The sequence below is a fragment of the Nansenia antarctica genome, assembly GCF_963989245.1.
Source record: "Nansenia antarctica genome assembly, contig: SUPER_8_unloc_2, whole genome shotgun sequence".
In the NCBI taxonomy this organism is placed as follows: domain Eukaryota; kingdom Metazoa; phylum Chordata; class Actinopteri; order Argentiniformes; family Microstomatidae; genus Nansenia; species Nansenia antarctica.
Genome location: NW_027663470.1, coordinates 163978 through 188977, shown reverse-complemented (window position 1 = coordinate 188977; position 25000 = coordinate 163978). Strand labels below are relative to the sequence as shown.

The window sequence follows — 25000 nt, the reverse complement described above, 5'->3', positions numbered from 1 at the left end:
CCAATTACATACTCAAATCCCATTAATGCAATTGAAATAAACATCTTAAAGTAGCCTACAGTCGTAATTCAAAGTAGCAAAGGTGACTAGGCTGCCCAGTGTGGCGCGCGTGCAGCCCTGGACATATTATGCCATAGTAGCGCATGTGAATCATGAAAGCCTATATTATTATATAGTTCGCGATCTAATCGTATCGGATGAGAAATGGACATTAAATGGCCTATATAGGCTACACAACAGCTAATCACCGCGACAAACACCTATATTATATTCTAATATGATGACTGGAATTTTTCCCGTTTGTCCGACAAATTGAAATCTTCCCGGACACGTTGACCGGCACCAAATTTTTCTAACGGAAAAAGCTATTTGAGACAGTCCTGAGGGATATGTGATGTCTTGTTTACCGATAGGCTATGTTTGTAGCCCCTTTATTTACACTGGCTGCAGAAAAGCACGTTAAAAAGCACTTTTTGTAGTGTCTGATTTAGCAAAATGTTGGTCAATGATGTTCATTTATGTTCCAATAAGAAGTACATTCATGTAACTGGAGTTAATTTGGAAATTTGGAGTCAATTCTTAATGTAAACATTGATATGTTTAACAATGCTACATGTTATAGGGTTCCTTGAACCATTTATAGCATTAGTTCTGAGAATCTCTTCATATTCAAGGAAAATTGATATTGTAACTAAATCGAATCCGAATCGAATCGAATCGTGTGTCGTGTTATTCTATTAAACATACACGTGAGTCCTTCTGTATTTCAATGTAAGTGTCTTTATTTTAACTCGCTCTGTAAGCTCTACAATACCGGTCTCTTGTTGTCTCGTCGTAACCTGCCCACCTGACCTGATGTCACTACGGTGGCCTGTACACAATAACAATAATACCACATCGTGAATCGAATCGAATCGGGAGCTGTGAATCGGAATCGAATCTTTTTGGGAAATCAGTGGCGATACCCAGCCCTAGTGTCTGTGTCTGTGTCTGTGTCTGTGTCTGTGTCTGTGTCTGTGTCTGTGTCTGTGTGTCTGTGTCTGTGTGTATGTGTGTGTGTGTGTGTGTGTGTGTGTGTGTGATGATGCTTCATTTTGTAGCCAATCAAAGAGGGGAGGGGAGGATGAATGAGTGTCTCTCTGTCTCTGTCTCTTTGTGTGTGTGTGTGTGTGTGTTTTCTACGTGTGTGTGCGTGACCGTGTGTGTGTGTGTGTGTCTCTCTCTCTCTGTGTGACTCTCTGTGTGTGTGTGTGTGTGTGTGTGTGTGTGTGTGTGTGTGTGTCTCAGGTATAAGAAGGCAGATGAGAGGGAGCCTCTGCTAGCGGCCATGCAGATCTTCCTGCCGCGCGTCCAGCAGCTCATCACCCAGCTGCTGCCTGACGCAAACATCTTCTCTGTCCTCATCCAGAAACAGATCCTCAAGATCTTCCACGCACTCGTACAGGTCGGTGTGGGGGGGTGGGAGGGAGGGAAGGAGGGAGAGAGAGAGAGAGGGAGAGAGAGAGGGGGGGGGGGGGGGAGAGAGAGAGATAGAGAAGTGGAGTGGTGTCCTAGGGGACAGTGAGTTCATGAGGTCAAATCCTGTGACTGCTGCTAGATGTGTCTGCGAAATGGTTAAAATGTCAAATGTAAATTATGCTTGTGTGTGTGTGTAGTACTCCCTGCCCCTCCAGCTAATCAACACCAGCCTTATGACCCAGTGGATGGAGATCCTGAGAGCCGTGATGGACCGGGGAGTCCCTCCTGTAAGACACACACACACACACTGAGACACACACACTGAGACACACACACACACAGAGACACAGACACACACACACACACACACACTGAGACACACACACACACACACACACACACACACACACACACACACACAGAGACACACACAGACACACACACACACACTGAGACACACACACATACACACTGAGACACACACACACACACACACTGAGGTTTGGATTAATATAACATAAGGTTCAATTACACTTGACACTAATCTCTTGTGTACAAATGTGTGTGTGTGTGTGTGTGTGTGTGTGTGTGTGTGTGTAGGAGACTCTGGAGGTGGATGAGGACGACCGTCCTGAGCTAGTCTGGTGGAAGTGTAAGAAGTGGGCGCTGCACGTCCTCACCAGGCTGTTCGAGAGGTGAGGGGGAGGGACCTCTCTCAGCCAATCACAACAGCTTATTTGTAATTGGCTGATGTGATAAACGATGCCTCAAAACCCGTCTTTTAAACTACGTTTTAGTCTTTAACTGTAGTTGTTGTTGTTTTTGCTGTCTATTGTTCTCTCCATGGAATGTAGGACCTTAGAGCATACCTGTCAACATTGGGATTTGAAAATAAGGGATATTTTTCCCCCACCGTCCACAAACCATACTGTAGCAGGTTCGGGCACAGAGGGAGACAGACAATAGGCTGGGTAGTTTTTACAAGCGGGTTTTTATTACGGGAACAGCTGTTCTGGAGTTTCAGTCAGGCTGAGCCTTGCTCAAGCGAGAACGTCTCTGCCCGCTTCTAGCCCGACCCTTTCGGTCGCGGCTCCCCGGCAGCGCTCGTCCGTCCCTCGGCACCTGACACTCCGCTGCTTCTCCATTCCGGTATCCCCGCTCTGGTACCCTCGTTCTGGTATACTCGTTTGGTTCGTTACTCCGTCCTCGGGCTACTCAGTCCGACTACCGCCTTCTGGGGAACAAAGCCACACGTTAAGAGCGCGCGTTGATGAGGATCCAATTGGCATCAGCCGATGCCAATCGGACCCTCATCCCTTCACCAACTGTCCTATAGCTCCCCCTGCCGGTCGGAACGCGTCATGTTCCCCACACACCCCCACCACCAGATCAAGGCCGGGCGCGCCCGGCCGCCAGCCTACTCCCCCCCCCCCCCCCATCACGGGAGAGGAAGTCGGCCACGACCATCTGCGTCCCCGGCCTGTGCACCACCGCAAAATTGAAGGGCTGTAGCGCGAGGTACCAGCGTGTGATCCTCGCGTTAGAGTCCTTCATCCGGTGGAGCCACTGGAGGGGAGCATGGTCGGAGTAGAGGGTGAACGCGCGCCCCAGCAGGTAGTACCGGAGGGCGCCGACCGCCCACCGGATGGCCAGGCACTCCTTCTCCACCGTGCTGTACCTGCCCTCTCGCTCCGATAACTTGCGGCTCAGGTACAGCACCGGACGGTCGGCTCCCTCCACCTGCTGGGTCAGCACCGCTCCCAGCCCCCTATCCGATGCGTCCGTCTGCAGGGAAAAAGGGATGTTAAAATCCGGAGCATGCAGGACAGTTTTACCACAGAGAGCCGCTTTAATACCTTCAAACGCCACCTGGCACGGCTCCGACCACTGGACCGGGTCTGGGGCACCCTTCCGGGTGAGGTCGGTCAGGGGGCTGGCCAGCTCCGCGAACCCCGGCACGAATTGCCGGTAATAGCCCGCCAGTCCCAGGAACCGCCTCACTTCCTTCCGGGTCCTGGGCTGCGGGGCGGCGGCGACCGCAGCGGTCTTATCTACCTGCGGGCGCACCTCCCCACCGCCCAGGATGTACCCCAGAAAGCGGATCTCCCCCTGCCCGATCACGCACTTCGCTGGGTTGGCCGTGAGCCCCGCTCGCCCCAGCGACTGCAGCACGGCCGCTACCCGCTGCATATGCTGCGGCCATGTATCGCTGTAGATCACGATGTCGTCGAGGTAGGCCGCTGCGTATGCAGAGTGCGGCCGAAGGATACGATCCATGAGCCGCTGGAACGTAGCCGGGGCCCCGAACAACCCGAACGGCAGCGCGGTGAACTGGTATAGACCGCGCGGGGTGGAGAACGCCGTTTTCTCGCGGGACCCTGGCGACAGCGGAATCTGCCAGTATCCCTTCGTACAGTCCAGGGTCGTATAGAATTTCGCCGGTCCAAGAGCTCGTCGACCCTGGGCATTGGATAGGCATCGAATTTAGACACCGCGTTCACCCGTCGGTAGTCCACACAGAACCGCACAGCCCCATCTCGCTTGGTCACCAGCACGATAGGGCTGCACCAATCACTGTGGGACTCTTCTACCACGCCCAGTTCCAGCATCGCTTCTAACTCCCGGCTCACCACGTCGCGTTTGTGAGCCGGCAGCCTATACGGCCGTGTCCGCACCGTAACGCCCGGTGGCGTCTCTATGTGGTGTTCTATCAGCGTGGTGCGCCCGGGTAGGGGGGAAAACACATCCGCGAACCTCCGTTGCAACTCGGCCACGTCCGCTCGCTGGGCCGCCGAAAGATGGTCTCCCAAGTGGGCCGGGGTACCAATTTTAGACTTTGGGACCTCCGGTCCGAACTCATCCCTCTCGGGAAGTAGCGTAGCCAGCGCAACAGGGATCGCCTCGGTCCATTTTTTAAGAAGGTTCACGTGATATATCTGCGTGCTATCCCCCCGATCTGAACGCACCACCTCATAGTCCACCTCCCCCACCCGCCGTGTGACCGTGAACGGCCCTTGCCACTTGGCGAGTAATTTCGAGCTGGAAGTGGGCAGTAGTACAAGGACCCTGTCTCCCGGTGCGAAGATGCGCAGCTTAGACCCCCTGTCGTACAGGCGCTTCTGTCGTTCCTGGGCCTGGTGCAAATGCTCCCGTGATATAACCCCTAACGTGTGGAGTTTTGCCCGCAGGTCCAGGACGTATTGAATCTCGTTTTTACTGTCGCTGGACCCCTCCTCCCAGCTTTCTTTAATGAGGTCCAGGACGCCGCGAGGCTTGCGCCCATATAAGAGCTCGAATGGGGAAAACCCCGTGGAAGCCTGGGGGACTTCCCGCACCGCGAACAACAGGGGGGCTAGCCATTGGTGCCAATTTTGACTATCCTCGTGAACGAACTTACGGATCATTGATTTAAGCGTCCGGTTGAACCGCTCGCACAGACCATCGCTGGCCGGGTGGTACACGCTCGTCCGGACCGCTTTAATATTCAATAATCCGTACAGCTCTTTGAGGGTGCGTGACATAAAATTGGTACCTTGGTCAGTGAGGATCTCTTTCGGGATCCCCACCCGGGAGATGACCTGAAACAACGCCTGCGCCACACTCTTCGCGGAGATGGAGCGCAGGGGAATTGCCTCGGGGTATCGGGTTGCGTAATCTATCAACACTAACACAAACCGATAGCCTTGTGCACATCGCTCTAATGGGCCGATAATGTCCATTCCAATACGGTCAAACGGGGCCTCAACCAGGGGGAGAGGGTATAACGGCGCCCGCGGGACGGCCGGGGGGTTGGCTAGCTGGCATTCGCGGCAGGCGGCGCACCACCGGCGCACCTCCGCCCGTATCCCCGGCCAGTAGAATCGGTCCATTATGCGACTAAGTGTTTTATCATATCCTAGGTGGCCCGCCATGGGGTTATAATGTGCCGCCTGGAATATCGCTTCCCGGCGGCCCCGGGGAACCAGCAACTGGGTGACGTCCTCTTCCCTGCGAGTGTCACGACTCACTCTATATAGTCTGTCCCTAACCAACGTAAAGTATGGGGGAGCGAGCGCCGCGTCTGGCCGTACCCGTGCACCATCAATTACCATCACCTGGTCGTAGGCTGAGCGTAGGGTAGCGTCACGAGACTGTTCGAGGGGAAAATCTCCCACCGGAGGAAACACCGGCAGCGGCACCTCGGGTGGCGGTGCCTCTGCCCCTGCCTCCTCCTGCCCCTCGTCAGCGTCGGCCGCCCCCGCATCAGCGCAGAGCACGGCGCCCGCCCCACGCGTCCCTGCCCGTCGTGCGTGCACCCCTGTCGTCCCCGCTACTGCCCGTGGGAATCCCGCCCAGTCTAGACCCAAGATTAGGGGATGCATGAGGCTCGGACTAACCGCCGCCTTAACTCTATATTCTCTCCCATTATGTTTGATCTCGATGGGGACCACCGGGTATACGTGAACATCCCCATGCACACACAGTATTGACACCCTCGATGCCCCTACCAATGCCTCTGGTCGCACCAGGCGCTGGTGGATCATAGACTGTAGGCAGCCCGAATCCAGCAGCGCCTCGTGCGTACCCCGCTGCATCCTTACCCGGATACGGTACACCTCGCTCGGATCCGGGGGAGGGGTGACCTCGTCGGCGGTGCGGACAGCCCGGCCGACCTCCATAGCTGGGCAGTCCCGGCGGCGGTGGCCAGGCTGGCCGCACCGCCAGCACCCCTCCTCTGCCGCCTGTGGGGCTCTCTGTGGGGTGAAGGCCACGGCCGCGCCCCCCTGCGTTGCCTCCGGCCACCCTCCCCGGGGAGCGGCCATCGGCCTCTCACGCCGTGTCCCCGCCACGGGTCCGGTCCGAATGGCCAACCCCCCGTGGCGGCGGGGAGCTGGGACCGGGACCGCGGCGGTTCCCGCCGCCCCCCCGTCTGGAGAGGGCAGGTGGTTCTCGGCCAGCCCGATGGCGGTGGTGATGTTGGTGGGCCGGTGGTAGGCTACCCAGGCCGCGGTCCGCGCCGGTAGGCCCGTCACGAACCTCTCCAGGGCGACCTGCTCCACCACCTCCGCCGTCGTTCTCTCCTCGGGCTGCAACCACCGCCGCGCCATGTCCATCACCTGCTGGGCGTACAGGAACGGCCTCCCGCCGGGCTCCAGGGTCAGGGCACGGAGCCGGCGCCGGTGTTCTTCCGGGCTCAGCCCGAGCCGGTCCCGGATGGCCCGGACCACTGTCGGGTAGTCGGCCTGGCTGGCCGCCGGGAGACCCGCCAGCGCGAGCTGCGCCTCCCCGATCAGCAGGGGCCGGAGCTGGTGGGCCCACTCGTCTTCTGGCCACCGCTGTCTCCGGGCCACCTGCTCGAATGTCTCTATATATGCCTCCGGGTCGTCCCCCTCCGTCATCCGCAGCATCCGGACTCGGGTCCCCCCTGGCACGCCGTAGTCCCCGTACCCCTCCCGGTCGCGGATGATGGACCGGAGGTCCGCCCGGTCCTCGGCCTGGACGCGGGCCATGTCCATCAGGGCGTCGTGGCTGGCCCGTGCCATTGCCGCCTGTTGCTCCTGCAGCTGTGCCAGGTGGGCGAGCACATGTCCCAGGGGCGACTCCATGCCCCCGCCTGTCTGTTCTCTGGTGTTTTCGGGTCCGCCTCTCCTCTGTGCCTCACGTCGGGCGCCACTGTAGCAGGTTCGGGCACAGAGGGAGACAGACAATAGGCTGGGTAGTTTTTACAAGCGGGTTTTTATTACGGGAACAGCTGTTCTGGAGTTTCAGTCAGGCTGAGCCTTGCTCAAGCGAGAACGTCTCTGCCCGCTTCTAGCCCGACCCTTTCGGTCGCGGCTCCCCGGCAGCGCTCGTCCGTCCCTCGGCACCTGACACTCCGCTGCTTCTCCGTTCCGGTATCCCCGCTCTGGTACCCTCGTTCTGGTATACTCGTTTGGTTCGTTACTCCGTCCTCGGGCTACTCAGTCCGACTACCGCCTTCTGGGGAACAAAGCCACACGTTAAGAGCGCGCGTTGATGAGGATCCAATTGGCATCAGCCGATGCCAATCGGACCCTCATCCCTTCACCAACTGTCCTATAGCTCCCCCTGCCGGTCGGAACGCGTCATGTTCCCCACACATACCCCTTACATTTAGACAAGGGTAGACACAGTCAATCCTAACATCACCACTAGACAACCATAGGATACCTCTTACATTTAGACAAGGGTAGACACAGTCAATCCTAACATCACCACTAGACAACCATAGGATACCCCTTACATTTAGACAAGGGTACACACAGTCAATCCTAACATCACCACTAGACAACCATAGGATACCTCTTACATTTAGACAAGGGTACACACAGTCAGTCCTAACATCACCACTATACAACCATAGGATACCCCTTACATTTAGACAAGGGGACACAGTCAATCAACCACCTGCTTCAGTGCAACAAGAATTGGGTTAACTAGTTCCTATGAAGTAAGTGACTACAGGTGATCAGAATCAGATACCTGGTTGAAAGTAAAATACTTTGAACATTCCTACATTATATACATGAAAACACAAAAGGGTATATCAATTCAGCACATTTATTTATACATTACTTGACACCATGATGTCAATGGGAAAAGAGCGGTGCAATGCTACCAGCGATCATTTCAAAACGGAGATAACCGAGGCTGCGTTCTTAAATACGCTCTGAAAATCTGATCACCACTCATGGAATGCCTCTTGTCCAATCAAATTACTTGGTCCCTTTATGACGTTGCACCTAGTGTGCGTTCCGGTGGTCTCAGAGCAAAATTACGAACGCAGCCCAAGAAACGAGAGGAAACAAGTCAATTCCGACATGGATATAACGATTGTGCGCATGCGCCAACGTCTAACAATTAAGTGTTAAATGATATTATATTATAGGTTAAAAATACGGGAAAATATTTTTTTAAAAAAAACAGGGAAATATTTAAACGGGAGCACAGCGGGAAAGAAAGGTCAAATACGGGAGAATCCCGGGAAAAACGGTAGGGTTGACAGGTATGCCTTAGAGTACCGTACTGAGAAAAGCTCTGGACATTGCATTATTATTGTTATTATTATGATTATTATTACTATTATGATTATTGTTATTACTATAATAATTTTAATTATTATTATTGTAGATATTATTATAATTATTATTATTACTATTATTATCATTATTATTATTGTTGTTGTTATTATTGTTATCAGTATTATTGTTGTTGTTATTATTATTGTTATTATTATTATTATTGTTATTATAATTATAAATGTATCAGATGTGTAGATGTAGCAGGGTGGTTCAGAACACAGACAGGAGGATGTCCTTGTGATCTAGTGGTAGAGGCTTGGGTCTGCCATGCAGGGCACCCGGGTTCAAACCCCTGACCCCGTCACTGTGACCTTTGACCCCTGTCTGTCCCTAACCACCCTGACCCCTGTCTGACCCCTGACCCCAGGTACGGTAGCCCAGGCAACGTGACCAAGGAGTACTTTGAGTTTGCAGACTTCTTCCTGAAGACGTACGCCGTGGGAATACAACAAGTAAGAGTGTGTGTGTGTGTGTGTGTGTGTGTGTCCTTTTGTCCATCCGTGTGTGTGTGTCCTTCCATCTATATGCAGGGCTTAAAGTTCTCCGGCACGGTGGGAATAAAAAAAATAAAATAAAAAATATAAATGTAAAAAAATAATCACATGCTATTTGTTTACATCGTAATTTAAAGAGTCATCTTCAGCAAAGAGTCAGTTCCGCCTACCAATGTTATCACATTGCTCAAGCCAACCAACGACTTCTAGCCAATCGTAGGCAGAGTAGTGGGGCGGGCCTTAAGAAGTTGAATGAGTGTAATGTTAGCTTGTAGAGACGTTCGCTTTTAGCAGCCCCGCTATCTCGCTAACTTTAGTAAGAGTCTATTAAAATGGAAGCTAGCAAGTTTCTTAAACCTGGCGAAGACACAGCTATACTAGAACGAGGAGTAAGGAATAAATGGCGCTGGGCATCATAGAGTCCATCCTCACCCACTCCATCATCACCTGGTTCCCTGCTGCAACGACCAAGGACAAGGCCAAGTTGCAGCGGGTGATACGTTCAGCAGAGAGGGTGATCGGCTGTCCCTTGCCCTCCCTCAACTCCCTGCATGACACTCAACTCCCTGCATGCTCTGAGGAGGGCAAGGAAGATCATGGCCGACCCCTTCCGACGGCCTCCTCACCCTGCTTCCCTCTGGAAGAAGGTTGCGGCTGCCTAAGACATTAAAGGCCCGCCACAGGCTCAGTTTCTTCCCCTCAGCCGCCAGGCTGCTAAATGACTCTGGCTTCCCCCTCCCCCCCGCCTCCAAGTCTGCCCAGGACTGAACATGCACTGGACCTTGAATAAGTCTGCACTGCACTTTATATACAGCACTATCCATGCACTGTCTGTCCTGTGTTGTCCTGTTTTTGCCTGTTTTTGCATTTGTATTTGTACTTGTTTTGTTCATGTATATGTGAAAAAAGCATAAATGCACCTTCTGTAATACCAAAACAAATTCCTATATGTGTCAAGCATAATGGCAATAAACGTAATCTGAATCTGAATCTGAAATGGATAGAGGAGAGTAGTGACGGGAAGCCTTATGGGACGTGGTGCTGTCATGGCAAAACCTGGCACTGCCAAATCCTGGCAGGGCCATCAACGGCCTAATCGTTCGAACGCTCTTGCTAATCGTTTGCTAATCGTTCGAACGTTCGACGTGCGTTCCAGACTAGGGCTAAAATCTGACCGCCTGTGACGTCATTCTACTGCGCTGTGTTTACTACCGCAGCAGATTAATGTGTGTATCTTAAACTGCGAAGACAAATGTAATCTTCTTGCACTTGAATAGCATTAAGGTTGATGCAGGCTCACTAGTCAGCTACTATATAATATATAACATTTTATATGAAAACACCTGCTAGCATGCTCATTTCACACGTAATTCGCTCCGCTAACGTAGTACGGAGTTGGCTAGTTAAACCACATCGCAGTGATGAATATAATTCCATAACTGCATACTACTACGGAGCACACACACACACACACAGAGGAAATCGCGCAGGATCAGCAGGAAGAGAGCGCGGAGAGCACCTCGGGTTGGGAGAGTCCTATAAGACCCCGACTATCAAATAAAAGCAGAACGTTATTAAATACAACGTTATAAAATGCAGGTGTGCATAGCACACACACACACACACACACAGAGGAAATCGCGCAATCAGCAGGGAGAGAGCCCGGAGCGCACCTACGTCTCGGGCGGAGACCTTGGTAAAATCATATCCCCCTGTCCAATACAATGTTGGCAATATTCTCTATTGGTTAAGTGCTCCCGGTTTCAATGGTATCATAATGTAATCACGATGAATGACGGTGTGGGCAAGTACACAACCGAACTTCCGTTAATCCCCAACACTGCCGTTAATCCCCATCAATGTATGATATTGATTAGTGAAATACCTATAATGCTGTCAACAAGAGAAAGAAACGGAGGTCTGATCAGCAGATCATTTCTCATAAAGATGCAAACGCAACTTGAGCCTTAGGGACTAAGCATCCTAAAACCATGCACAGCAATTCAACTTAATTAAAAAATGCGCGTTTCGTTCAAGATCCATTAGAATAGGATATGTACAGTTATGATAAGTACAGTCATATGTAACTTTTGGACTAGTATAGTAGTTGATATTGTAATAAAACGTGGATCCACCCAAATAGGGTGGGAGACCAATGTCAGACGATGAACAAACACACCACGAGTCCACACTGATTCAGAAAACGGAATGAACTTTATATAAATACACAACACTGTGAAAATTCATAGGGGGCAGCTCCCCCAGCCTCAGATCCCACCAATTAACCTCGCTGTTTTAGACTATTTAAAAACCTACAAAAATCGAACAATCCCCCCCCCCCGCCAAACACAGACACGGACAATAACAACACAGAACATTATGTTAACATTAAAAAGGCACTTAACTTGCCCAGGTGGCAAGATCCTCTCCCGGGGTCTGCGCGTTGTGGCACCGTGTCGACTCGGCTCGTAGTGACGGAGCCGCCGGGGGACCCGTCGACACAGTGCTGAACGTGGAACGCTCCTCAGTTGTTAGGAGCGCCGCAAACTGGAGTCGGAGAGTGGCTGTATGGCACCTAGTAGGTTTACCACAGTACCTTTGATCAGCGTGCGTAAAGTTCTACTTTTCCGAATAGTCACCAAGGCGCGCTGCAAGCGCCCCGTTGTCCAGCTGAAGCCCCGTAATATGGGATTGTAGTGCTGCACACCTGGATTTTATAACGTTGTATTTGATAACGTTTATTCCGTTCTGCTTTTATTTGATAGTCGGGGTCTTATAGGGCTCTCCCAACCCGAGGTGCTCTCCGCGCTCTCTTCCTGCTGATTGCGCGATTTCCTCCGTGTGTGTGTGTGTGCGTGCTCCGTAGTAGTATGCAGTTATGGAATTTATTGTAATAAAGTTTATCTGGTAGGTAGGGCTGTCCCAAACGACTATTTTTTTAACGATTAATCTAACGAATATTTTGTCGATTATTCGGTTAGTCTAGCGATTAATTTAACGATTAGTCTAACGATTATTTTTTTGCTGTTCGATTAATGTGTCACTTAATTTTTTCGAAATAAATGTCAAAAACTTCTTATCAACATTTCAGTATTTTATTCAATTATTCTTGCACTGCAGGGCAATATTCCACACAACAAAAAAGATCCTCTCTTTCTTACAGTCCAACATAAAATATAATATTATAAAATATAAAAGTTAACTTCAAGTAAAAGGAAAAGTGCAAGGAATGCAGTAAATTCTGTAAAAAAGTGAAATTCGAACCGGAATACCGTATACTCTCAGTAACAATCTTTAACAATAACAATCTCAACATAAAATATAATATTATAAAATATAAAAGTTAACTTCATATGTGTTGATCATCTCACGAAAGCCTTGACCCTCCACAATAGCAACAGGTCTCATGTCCTTGACGATCATCTGTAAGATGCTGTTAGAAAGCTAAGCAGCCATCTGGGGTGTGCATGGAGTTGTGCTCTTTTTGTGGAAAAAGTTTTCCACACTGCTTTGCTTCCTGAAAATAAAAAAAGCACACATTTCTTATCATGTGTAGGCCCCTTAATTTCCACCTCACTGCTATGTTTAGCCAACATGGCCATTTAGAAGTCTGTCCATCACCACAACACAGCTAGCTAGTAGCTACATGGCTAGCTAACTTTACTCTCACTGCTATGTTATGATTAGCTAAATTGATGCTAACGTAGCATGCGAGCTACGAGCTAGATAACGTACAGTAGGTGCGAGCACCACAATAACAATAGGCTAGTAAGGCTACCGTAGCTAGCCAGCTACATAGCTAACGTTACTCTCGCTGCTATGTTATGATTAGCTAAATTGATGCTAACGTAGCATGCGAGCTACGAGCTAGATAACGTACAGTAGGTGCGAGCACCACAATAACAATAGGCTAGTAAGGCTACCGTAGCTAGCCAGCTAGTAGCTATCCATTTTTCACTGATACACGGCCGGAAAAGTGAACAGAAATACAACGCTGACTTACGGTGCTAGCTTGCGGCTGTCTTCACAAAGCGCTCCAGGATGCTTTCGCTTGAGGTGCTCGTTCATTGCAGTCGTACTGCTGTGATAGGCCAATTCATTTTTGCACAGTTTACAGACCACCACATTGCCATTGGTTTCTTTTTTTGTAAAGTACTCCCATACTTTGGACGATCGTGGGCGAAGTCTTTTTCTGCCTCCGTGTTTGCACTGGTCGCAGCCATTTTGTTTTTTACGACTAACCGACGCATTTTACGGCAACCGACGTATTGACGTAATCGATGACGTCGATGACGTCGAATAATCGTAACAGCCCTACTGGTAGGTATTAAACCTGGATAGGCTGAGAGCCGCTGCCACCACCTTTGTTTTACCGGTCTGGTCCGGATGTCAGAACCCTGAGAATACCACTCACACGACCACAGTGTACCAAAAAGATATATCACTTTATTTAATAAAATACAAGTTCAAGTTCATCAGCTTTGCGCGGGTTACTAGTGGGCCGCTAGGAGACCAGCCCTGCCACGACCTATCCCCCCTCCACACAGTCTGTTCCCCCCCCCCGGGCAGCCCTCGCTCGGGAGCCGAGCTTGGTGGACGATACAGGGCTTTTCCCTAATGACTTGTCCCGCTCCCATGGGAACCAAAGTTCTCTACAATATTTATTACTGCCATGTGGTTTAACTAGCCAACTCCGTACGACGTTAGCGGAGCGAATTACGTGTGAAATTAGCATGCTAGCAGGTGTTTTCATATAAAATGTTATATATTATATAGCTGACTAGTGAGCCTGCATCAACCTTAATGCTATTCAAGTGCAAGAAGATTACATTTGTCTTCGCAGTTTAAAATACACACATTAATCTGCTGCGGTAGTAAACACAGCGCAGTAGAATGACGTCACAGGCGGTCAGATTTTAGCCCTAGTCTGGAACGCACTTCGAACGTTCGAACGATTAGCAAACGATTAGCAAGAGCGTTCGAACGATTAGGCCGTTGATAGCCCTGCCAGGATTTGGCAATGCCAGGTTTTGGCATGACAGTGCCTCAAACTGAGGGAGCCGGGTGCTTGTTTCTGTACGCCGTGCTCAAAGAAACTCGTCTACGGCAGTATAGTATATACTATAGTGTATATATATATATATATAGTATAGTATAGTATATAGTATAGTAGTGGGAAGAAGGTTATTGCTCAACATGCCTCAGATCCCGGTCACCAAGCTTCGGTTCGAGCGCTTGCTCATACAACAACCTTGCCGGGAGCGACGGCTACAGGTAGCCTACCACTTCATCTTCAATGACCGACCGTGTTTGCGAACAAAAGATCCGAGTGTGCGCGTTTATAGCTGAACATGATCTGTCTTTCACAATGGCTCAGCCACTCGTCGATTTGTGCAAGAAGCTATCAGAAGACAAAAATGCACTGACAAAGCTGTCAGTTTCCAATCAGCACGCCAGCTATTTAAACACACATGGCCTTTGTCCCGGAATTTAAAAAACGGCTGTGTGAAAAGCTTAAAAAAGCAACGTTTTCAATGAATATCGACGAAGCTACTAATCTTAACATAGACAAAATCCTCAATGTCCTTGTTCGGTTTTTTGATGATGATCTGGCCAAAGTAACAACACAACACCTAGCCAGCAGGAAAGTAAACATCGCCAACTCGTCAGCCCTCATGCAGGAGCTCAAAGATATCCTGGAGTCCAATGGTCTTGACTGGTCACTAGTCATCAGTATTCTACTTGATGTAGATCTATTGATCTATTGTTATAGTGATAGTGGCTTAATAAGTGATGCAATCAGTTTGGCCTTAAGTGATTTAATCAGTTTGTTCTTTTAAAGACATCTAAATATATTATTTTATTTTGTATTGAGTATAAAACAGTATTAATGCATTTTAACATTGAGACAAGAAGCTGTCTTCTGTACCCGCTCTCCCAATATCTCAAACTGTGACCCCCCTCCCCAAGAAAAAGTTTCAGGCACAGGATTTTTTCCCACTTTAAGCCCTGTATATGTATGTATGTGTGTGTGTGTGTGTGTGTGTCCTTCCGTCCATCCGTGTGTGTGTGTGTCCTTCCGTCCATCCGTGTGTGTGTGTGTGTGTGTGTCCTTCCGTCCATCCGTCCGTCTGTGTGTGTGTGTTTGTGTGTGTCCTTCCATCTGTCCGTGTGTGTGTGTGTGTGTCCGTGTCCGTGTCCGTGTCCCTGTGTCCTGCTCCTCTGTGTCTCTGACCTGTGCCTGCCTCCTGGTCTCCCTCAGGTCCTCCTGAAGGTGGTGGACCAGCACAGTGTGCGTGTGTGTGTGCAGGGATTAAAGTTCTCAGTCGCTACGACGGATTTCCGTCAATTTATTCCAAGTTGCGACGGATTTATTCCAAATTGTGACGGATTTTACCTGGTGTAATATGATTTGTAGAGGCATACAATCTATTTTGATGTCGATATTAGGTATATAAATGATATATAATAGCCTATATAGCCTACATATAGGCCTTTATTGGCTACAACTATGCGACAGTAACAGAGCGGGGTGCATTGACGCTGAACCCCTCATAGTGAGAAGTAGGTGGACAACGCGTGGTGCTGAAATAGCCGACATGCGGTGTGTGGTTTGAAAAAAGTAACGCCAGCTCAGTAAATTATTCAAACTTAATGTTTACTTATAGGCTATGTGAATGTGACTGCACCACACATGTGAACAGTAACAAAGCAAATATAGTTTTTTATGAAAAACATTGACAACAAAATCGGCGAAAAAAAAAAGCTGAATCCGCTTGATCATGCAGGGCGAGGGGTGGTGGTGCATAGGCTTAGCCTATGCTCCTGAAACGACAGAGCAAACACGCTACATTACTAGGGATAATAATTACAATGAGCCATTCATTAAAAATAGAAAAAATAATATTAGGCTATTAAATCTCACTTAATGAGAAAACTGGCATCTCCCATCGGTCACTATTTGTTATCTGGTGATATGGACGTCTTTGAGTGTCTAGAAAGGCGCTATAAGTCTAATGTATTATTATTTTTTATTATTATTATGGACGTCACTTTAATCCGGCAGTTCTCAAGGTTTGTATGCACCAATTGATTCCTCTAGTCCGTCTTTATTGCGTTCATTGACGAAAAGGACGACTCGCATGTATAGGTGGAAGGGAACATTCATTGTGAGCACGTAAAATGTGAGTCTCTCACAACGGCTTTGCATTGATGAAACCAGGTAGGATGAACGCATAGTTCGCTGTCCATTCCTCTTTAAATGCCCTGTTTTCACCGTCAACTTTCCTCTTTAGACCTTTGGAGAGTGACATTATGTTTCTCTTGCTAGCTAGCAGGTTAAATGTTTAGCTAACTTCACCCGGCAAGCAAACAACCCATCCAATAATAATGTGACCTTGTAAGTCTGGGAGGAGGGGGGAATAATTATCACAATAAAACTATGTTAAATAATTATTAGAATAAGTTAGGCTGCGCTACATCGTCAGTCCACACATTTATTATTCAAAAATATGGAAAAGGGTGAAACTACGTTTCAACGTTGTTGAGAATCACAACACAAACTCGCTAGTCAAGCCAAAATACTGCAGCGAAATGGATTGGACTGCTACCTAGTTAACTAGAACACTACTGTACATTGTTTAGCAGGCTCACAAAACAAGCCGTGTTAGTTGACTAGCGATGTGTCATTGATTTTCTACAACGCGGAAATGTGTTCACATTTTTCGAAAGAAAAGTCAAAGCATTAGAACGTAGAACGGAAAATCGCACGGGCGCTTTACGCACCGGCCCCGATTTGGCCTGATTTTATTTATTTTTGCTTTAATCCCTGTGTGTGTGTCTGTGTGTGTGTCTCTGACCTGTGTGTGTGTGTGTGTGTGTGTGTGTGTGTGTGTGTGTGTGTGTGTGTGTCTGACCTGTGTGTGTGTGTGTCTCCCTCAGGTCCTGCTGAAGGTGGTGGACCAGCACAGACAGAGGCAGTACGTTACCCCCCACGTCCTGCAGGAGGCGCTCAACTACCTGAACCACGGCCTGGCGCACAGCCTCACCTGGAAACACCTGAAACCACACATGCAGGTACACACTAGGGCTTCACGATTTGGGGAAAATATCTAATTGCGATTTTTCTGACAGATATTGCGATTGCGATTTAATTCGCGATTATTATTTTTTAAACAGAAGTTTATTGTAAAGTGCGGCCATATCTCCGGCTAGGAAGGTCGTATCAACGTGCAGTTTGTTTGTACGTGTTCAGGGGATTTAGGAGCACATATTGGCTCCCGTCTCGAGCACCCCCACAGCCCGAGCTACGAGTGAAAGAACTAAACTTACATGAACCTTACGTTGGGTTGCTTTTAAAGTCAAGCTTCAGTTTAAGATTCACCATGTATAGATGTAAAACATGTGATGGAGCATTACTAACCTGACTCAGATGGTTTGTTTCACACAACCATCTAGGAAAGCTCCATTGGAAGCTGTTTGGAAAAGGGAAGGCTAAAATACTTGAAAGGTGATTGGATGAATCTGTCTATCACCTCCTATCATGGGCTATTTTCAGAGAGCATTACCACATGATACCATCAAACTATTAACTGCTCTAATTCTAATGCAAGGAGAACTTAAAAGATATGTATTGGAACAACATATTTATTTCAAATCAAATCAAATTGTATTTATTTATGTTTTTAACAGCTGCCATTTTGTTCCTCTCAACAAGTCTTAGACACAACTTTCAAGTCATTGACTACGTTTACATGCACACCATATTACGATTAAGGTCAATATTCTGGTTAATGTAATATTCCATGTATAACCGGTACACTGGGCATGCGCGTACTGGTAGACTCTGCTCAATTCGCAGGGAATCCTGTTTTGTTGTTGTTAGGGACAGCATAGCAAGCCACATTACACTTGATAAACCTGTGCTGTTATATTATTTAGCGTCTTAATCTGGTTCTGCACGTGTTTACTCTTACCCAACCGGAATATTGATAATATCGTAATTATTATGTACGATTAATACAGGAATATGGTGTGCATGTTAACGTAGTCATTCACGCCTCTGTGAGCCCTTTTCATATGGCGTAACAGCCGCAAACAAGGGGCTGCAGAGCTGGTGCAGTTTAAACAATCTGGAGCTAAATGCTCTGAAAACAGTGGAGATGGTGGTGGACTTCCGAAGGAAAGCAGCCCTGCCCCCTCCCATCACGCTGGGAGGTACCCCGGTGGCCTCCGTGGAGTCATGCCGCTTTCTAGGCATGACCATCTCCCGGGACCTAAAGTGGGAGCAGAACACCGAGGCCCTCACAAAGAAGGCCCAGAAGAGGATGTTCTTCCTCCGGCAGCTGAGGAAACTCAGGCTGCCGAGGTCCATGATGGTCCAGTTCTACACGGCCATCATAGAGTCCATCCTCACCCACTCCATCATCACCTGGTTCCCTGCTGCAACGACCAAGGACAAGGCCAAGTTGCAGCGGGTGCTACGTTCAGCAGAGAGGGTGATCGGCTGTCCCTTGCCCTCCCTCAACTCCCTGCATGACACCAGGGCTCTGAGGAGGGCAAGGAAGATCATGGCAGACCCCTTCCACCCCGGCCACGGCCTCCTCACCCTGCTTCCCTCTGGAAGAAGGTTGCGGCTGCCTAAGGCACTGAAGGCCCGCCACAGGCTCAGCTTCTACCCCTCAGCCGCCAGACTGTTAAATGACTCTGGCTTCCCCCTCCCCCCCGCCCCCAAGTCTGCCCAGGACTGAACTGGACTCACTGTAAAAACTCTGCACTGCACTTTACTTTATACCGCACTATCCAATGCACTGTTGTCTGTCCTGTGTTGTTGTTGTTGTGTTGTCCTGTTTTTTGACATGTGAAAAAAAGTATAAACGCACTTGCTGTGGTGACGAAGCAAATTCCTATATGTGTAATGCATAGTGGCAATAAACGTTATCTCAATCTCAATCTCAATCTCAACAACTAAAACTCTAGTTTGCTTAACGTTAGACTGGGCTACGGGACTTTAACTTAACTCTCCGTTTCTGACCGTACATAGAGCTGCCTGTGGTGCGTTTTTTTTCCAAGAGCTGATACAGGTTTGTGGTGTTGCCTCGGGATGTAGCAACTGTTCCACGACAGGTCGTGCACAACACCTGCTTTTGTTGCACATCTGTCGTCCTAAACCTGAAATACTTCCATACAGAAGTGCTGCTTTTCTTCGGGACTAAATTGTCCAACGTTGCTTCTGACTCTGCTGAAGCCATTTATCCGCACCATGAATGTTGCTAGCTAATGAAACTTCTTCACAGATTCACTCGTGGGCGTTTCACGTGCAGTGTTGTTGTTGGGCATATGCGTAGTTACCTTGGGCCACTTCTGATTGGTGAACAATGGCTGGTCCATGTGGAGCACAGCACTTCTGATTAGTGTGAATGACTGACACACGAGAAAAAACATTGAATCCGACGTGCTGTATAATGGATCCCAAATCGCAGGCTTTGCGATTTGCTAATCATGTCAAATCGCGATTTCGATTTATCGAGCAGCCCTAGTACACACACACACACACACACACTCCCTCACCTGGAGACACCTGAAGCCTCACATGCAGGTACACACACACACACACACACACACACACACACACACACACACACTCCCTCATCTGGAGACACCTGAAGCCTCACATGCAGGTACACACACACACACACACACACACACACACTCCCTCATCTGGAGACACCTGAAGCCTCACATGCAGGTACACACACACACACACACACTCACACTCTCTCACACACACACACACACACACAGACACACACACACACACACACACACACACACACACACACTCACACTCTCACACACACACACACACACACAGTGGCTCAGATACTTCCATTTCACATGGGCGTCTGCTAAATGCCACAAATGTAAATAATGTTAAATAATGTGTGCGTGTCTGTTTCTGTCTGTGTGTGTGCGTGTGCGTGTGTGTGTGTCTCAGACCATCAGTCAGGAGGTGATCTTCCCTCTCATGTGTTACAAAGACGAGGATGAGAAGATGTGGCAGGAGGACCCCTACGAATACATACGCATGAAATTCAGTAAGTACACACACACACGCACGCACGCACACATGCACACACACACGCACACACACACAGACACACACACACACACACACACCTATTACACACACTCAGTGTTCAATATCATACCTTTGACCTGTAGCACGCCCTCTAGTGGCAGATGTAAAGCACAGCATGTTTAATCTGTATTATGATGTTGACGGTACGTTGATGTGTGTGCGTGTGTGCGTGTGCGTGTGTGTGTGTGTGCGTGTGTGTGTGTGTGTGTGTGTGTGTGTGTGTGTGTGTGTGTGTCCAGACCTGTACGACGACCACGCACTCCCCGCCACCGCGGCCCAGAGCCTGCTGTGTAAAGCTGCCCGCAAGAGGAAAGAGGTAGAAACACACACACACACACACACACACACACACAACACCACGTCATCTAGCTAGATAAACATGACACAACCTACGTCATTTAACTAGATATAATTAACTGTTTTTAAAGGTCCCATTGTTTTCAAAGGTCAGTGCTTGTGCTCTGATGATAATAATAATAATAATAATAATAACTTTTATTTGTATTTTACTTTTCCTGCAAACGTTGCAGCTCAAAGTGCTCCAATCATTATATAATTATAATTAACTTATTTAGTAATTTAAAGGCAATATTAAAAAGATGGGGTTTTATTCTTGACTTGAACATATTTGCTGAGGTTGCATCCCTAATGTAAACTGGCAGTGCATTCCACAATTTGGGTGCATAAAATGAGAACGCAGCCTCACCAAGTCTCTTCTTTTGTACATGTGGTACACAGAGAAAACCAGCGTCAGAAGACAGGGCTCGACATTAAGGCTTGTCTGCTTGTCCGGGACAAGTACATTTTATGTTCGGACAAGTGGACTTCCTCCTGCAGTTGTCCGATGGACAAGTCAAAACAAAAAAAGAAATCAATATGTATTAATATCTGCAAACATGAATTCCTCCTTCCGATCTGAATAGTAAAAAAAAATAGCAAGCAAAGCGATGCCGCGCCTCATTCTCGCTATTTCAGTCTCTCGTAGTTCGTTATCGTCATAGTTCGTAAATTCGCTCAGAGCGCCAGAGTGCACACTGCGTTCAACGTCATAAAGACGTGATTGGACAAAAGGCATTCCATGAGTGCTGATCAGATTCCAGAGCGAGTTTACGAACGCAGCCATAGTGTTGTGGGTCTCCTGTCACTAGTGCCATTCACGTGAACGCGTATTCGCTTCTTCTCAATGCCGCTTATTTTCATGTAGTTCGATGCGATCGTATATTTTAGGTTTGAAGTTTTAAGACCAGCACATCGCAATACGAACTTCAGAATGACACTAATTATAGATTTCTCAATTTGAATATAGGATAGGCTACTATCCAAAACCTAGCAAATAAGATTGCTTCCATTGGGGAGAGACTATAGTTACAAACATTTTTTGTAAATATTCCTAGATATTCATCCCTTTTGTGGCCAATCTTAATCTAAAAGGGTTAGGGTTAGGGGTTACGTTTTTAAATAATTACAAAATATTTAATACATTTGAAAATTAAGGATACATCATTATCAAATCAATAGTAGTCAAATGTGTTATTTGCATACACATACACTCACTGGCCACTTCATTAGGCACACCTTGGGGTTGGACCCCCTCTTTTGCCTTCAGAACTGCCTTAATTATTTGTGGCATAGATTCAACAAGGTGCTGGAAACATTCCTCAGAGATTTTGGTCCATATTGACACTATAATATCACGCAACAGCCCGTCTGGCACCAACAACCATGCCAGGTTCAAAGTCACTTAAATCACCTTTATTTCCCATTCTGATGCTGGTTTGAACTATAATTTATTATATATTATTATTCATATTATTGCTTTTTCAAAATCTTTGGATTTGGACAAGTAACTTGAGCTCTCGGACAAGTAAAAGATAAGTTCACTTGTCCGAAGGACAAGTACCTGAAAAAGCTTAATGTCAAGCCCTGGAAGACCTGAGAGCTCTATTGGGCTGATATGCTAGCAAAAGGTCTTTCAGATATTCTGGTGCTGTGCCAGTGAGAGCTTTATAAACAAGCAGAAGGATCTTGAAATCTATTCTGAACTTAACAGGAAGCCAGTGTCGAGTGATGACCCTACTAACACAGAAACTGTGAAGTAAAGCAATCCTGTCAGTGTTTTGTGGGCTGCCTATTTCAGAAAATACATGATTCAACAAGCTGTTCATATTCCCGTCACACTGGGGGTGTCAGAGTGGAGTCGTGCGTACTGACATCCGTTGTACTAAATCTGCGCTGTGTTGAACATTTCCCCCCTGCCGTGTTCATCCGTCCGCTACATTCCAACTCTGATCGTTTCCCTGGAAAAGGTTTTGGATTCCATGTTTTGTGGGGAACACGGGGATACTTGGATAATTATATTACCCCCCGAGAACTGTGTGTTTTTTCGCTGCCCTGCCACACAGAGAATCTGCAGAAAACCGCTGATGAAGGAGATGTCCAGACAGACAAAGAGACAGACAGACAGATGTCCAGACAGACAGACAGACAGAGAGAGACATCCAGACAGACAGACAGAGACATCCAGACAGACAGACAGACAGACAGAGAGAGAGACGTCCAGACAGACGTCTAGACAGACAGAGACAATAAATGACACTTGGTTGCATCACTGACAAACATATGATTCCTCCCATCACTCGCTTAGGTGGCGTAGCGGGTTAAGTGTCGACCATGTAACCGCAGGGTTCCTGGTTCGATTCCGGCCGGGGAAATGTCCTGCATGTCATCCCTTCTCTCTCTCTGGACCCATCCTTCCTGTCAAAAGCTCTGCTGTCTCTATCAATAAAAAAGAATAATATGAGTGGGACTGCCCCACTCAGAAAGAAAAGAAAAACGCTGATAATTTCCAGGCCCTTGAAACAGCCTGCTGAGAAAAGGACCAAGGCACCGACATTAACCTGTGGAAAATGATCATAAGAGTTTCCCCTGGTACTGCTGTCTACCATAGCCCTGGTAGCCCTCTGTCCTCTCACCCCCTGTCCTCTCACCTCCTGACCTCTCACCCTCTGTCCTCTCACCTCCTGTCCCTCTCACCTCTCACCTCCTGACCTCTCACCCCTTGACCCTCTAACCCTCTGTCCTCTCACCTCCTGACCTCTCACCCCCTGACCTCACCTCTCACCACCTGACCCCCGAACTCTCACCCCTGACCTCTCACTTCTGCCCCCTGCCCCCCAGGTCCTTCCTCAGATGATGGAGTTCTGCCACCAGATCCTGATGGAGCCCTCTGCTGACCCCCGCAAGAAGGACGGGGCGCTGCACGTCATAGGCTCGCTGGCCGAACTGCTGCTGAAGGTGCGTGTGTGTGGTCATGTGAGGGTGGGCGTGTGTGTGGTCATGTGAGTAGGGTTGGGTACCGTTTGGTTTTATTCGATACCGGTGCCAAATCGGTACTTTAAAAACGGTACCGGTACCGAAACGGTACTTAAATCGGTGCTTTTGATTAAAAAAGAAAATCTATATAGAAATCCAGGATTTTTCCATCAGTGGTCACTGACGCGATTTTCCGAGTGCACGCCATTAATGCAGAGCTGCAATGTTTTATATAAGGTGATCAAATACCAACATATCCTGATGCTACAGCTGCAGCAGAACATGGGGAACTACAGCACTGAAGTTACCGTATAATATACATGTGACTGACAGATCCGCCCAAGACACACACACACACACACACACACACACACACACACACAGTGAAAGATAATCAGCTCATTGAATATGAAGTATACAAGAGTACACACAGAACCGGGAACGCGCATACAGCACTGAACAACATCCGTAGAATATAAACTTGTGACTGACAGTCACATACACACACACACACACACTGAAAGATTATCAGCTCATCAATATGAAGTAGGCCTACATGAGAGTACACGCACAAAATGGGCTAATTAACTGTTTTACAAGTAAAATCACAGTGTGACAGTCAGATGAAGCATTCGGTAAACAACAACAGCAAGGTAATGCATCAGCTGAGTTAAAGAAAACCAACTTTTACCTTTGATGACAGCGACATCATGATGTTCGTGATGATTTTAGATTATTTTTGCACCGCGCATATTGCCCTGTAATTAGACCATGCGACCACAGCTTCCGTGTCTCTTATTGTCCAAATGTTCCCTGAATTTTAGCTGCATGTTTTTCCAGCATGTAAATCCGTTGTCGAAAAAAATTAGACTCCAATTCTTTCCCCCTGCCAATAAAACGTTGTTAAAGAGATTGGAGAGAAAGGAGAGGGATTTCCTGAAATCCATATTTCCCGCTAAATTCAGACCAATCACAAAACAGTTTTGCAAGCGCGTCGCCTCGCACTTGTTGAGAGCATTCAGTCTCGGATTACATGCACTGAGTGGAAGTTTAACAGGCGATGTCACGTGCGGTTGCATGTAACGTCCGTTTCGGACACCAGGGGGCGACAGAGGAACCGAAACGAGGCACCGAAATCTCTGTTGCAATTCGGTTCGGTAGGTACCGAATGTAAAGTAACCGGTACCAACCGGTACCGGTTTTCGGTACCCAACCCTACATGTGAGGGTGGGTGTGTGTGTGTGTGTGGGCGTGTGAGGGTGGGTGTGTGTGTGGGCGTGTGAGGGTGGGTGTGTGTGTGGGCGTGTGTGTGGTCATGTGGGGGTGGGTGTGTGCGTGTGTGGGTGTGTGTGGGCGTGTGTGTGGTCATGTGGTGGGGGGTGTACACTGTCATTGTGTGTTTGTCATCTCTGATGTAGACCTCTGTGTATTCTCTCTGCTCGACTGACTGACTCTCTCTCTCTCTCTTTCTCTGTGTGTGTGTGTGCGTGTGCGTGTGCGTGTGCGTGTGCGTGTGT

At 48.3% G+C, this 25000-nt stretch overlaps 1 protein-coding gene across 3 annotated transcripts in view; it reads left to right on the top strand.

The window, feature by feature from the left end:
- ipo8 (importin 8) overlaps positions 1–25000 on the top strand; it is a gene marked incomplete at its 3' end in the record, with an annotated part of 46025 nt that overhangs the window by 6469 nt on the left and 14556 nt on the right. For all 3 annotated transcript variants that reach the window (XM_080550768.1, XM_080550767.1, XM_080550766.1), the window contains exons 5-12: positions 1288–1444; positions 1656–1745; positions 2059–2153; positions 8905–8989; positions 16973–17107; positions 20028–20127; positions 20411–20487; positions 23349–23465. In XM_080550768.1, coding sequence (XP_080406894.1) covers positions 1288–1444; positions 1656–1745; positions 2059–2153; positions 8905–8989; positions 16973–17107; positions 20028–20127; positions 20411–20487; positions 23349–23465 — 856 coding nt within the window. The remainder of the gene's footprint in view (positions 1–1287; positions 1445–1655; positions 1746–2058; positions 2154–8904; positions 8990–16972; positions 17108–20027; positions 20128–20410; positions 20488–23348; positions 23466–25000) is intronic.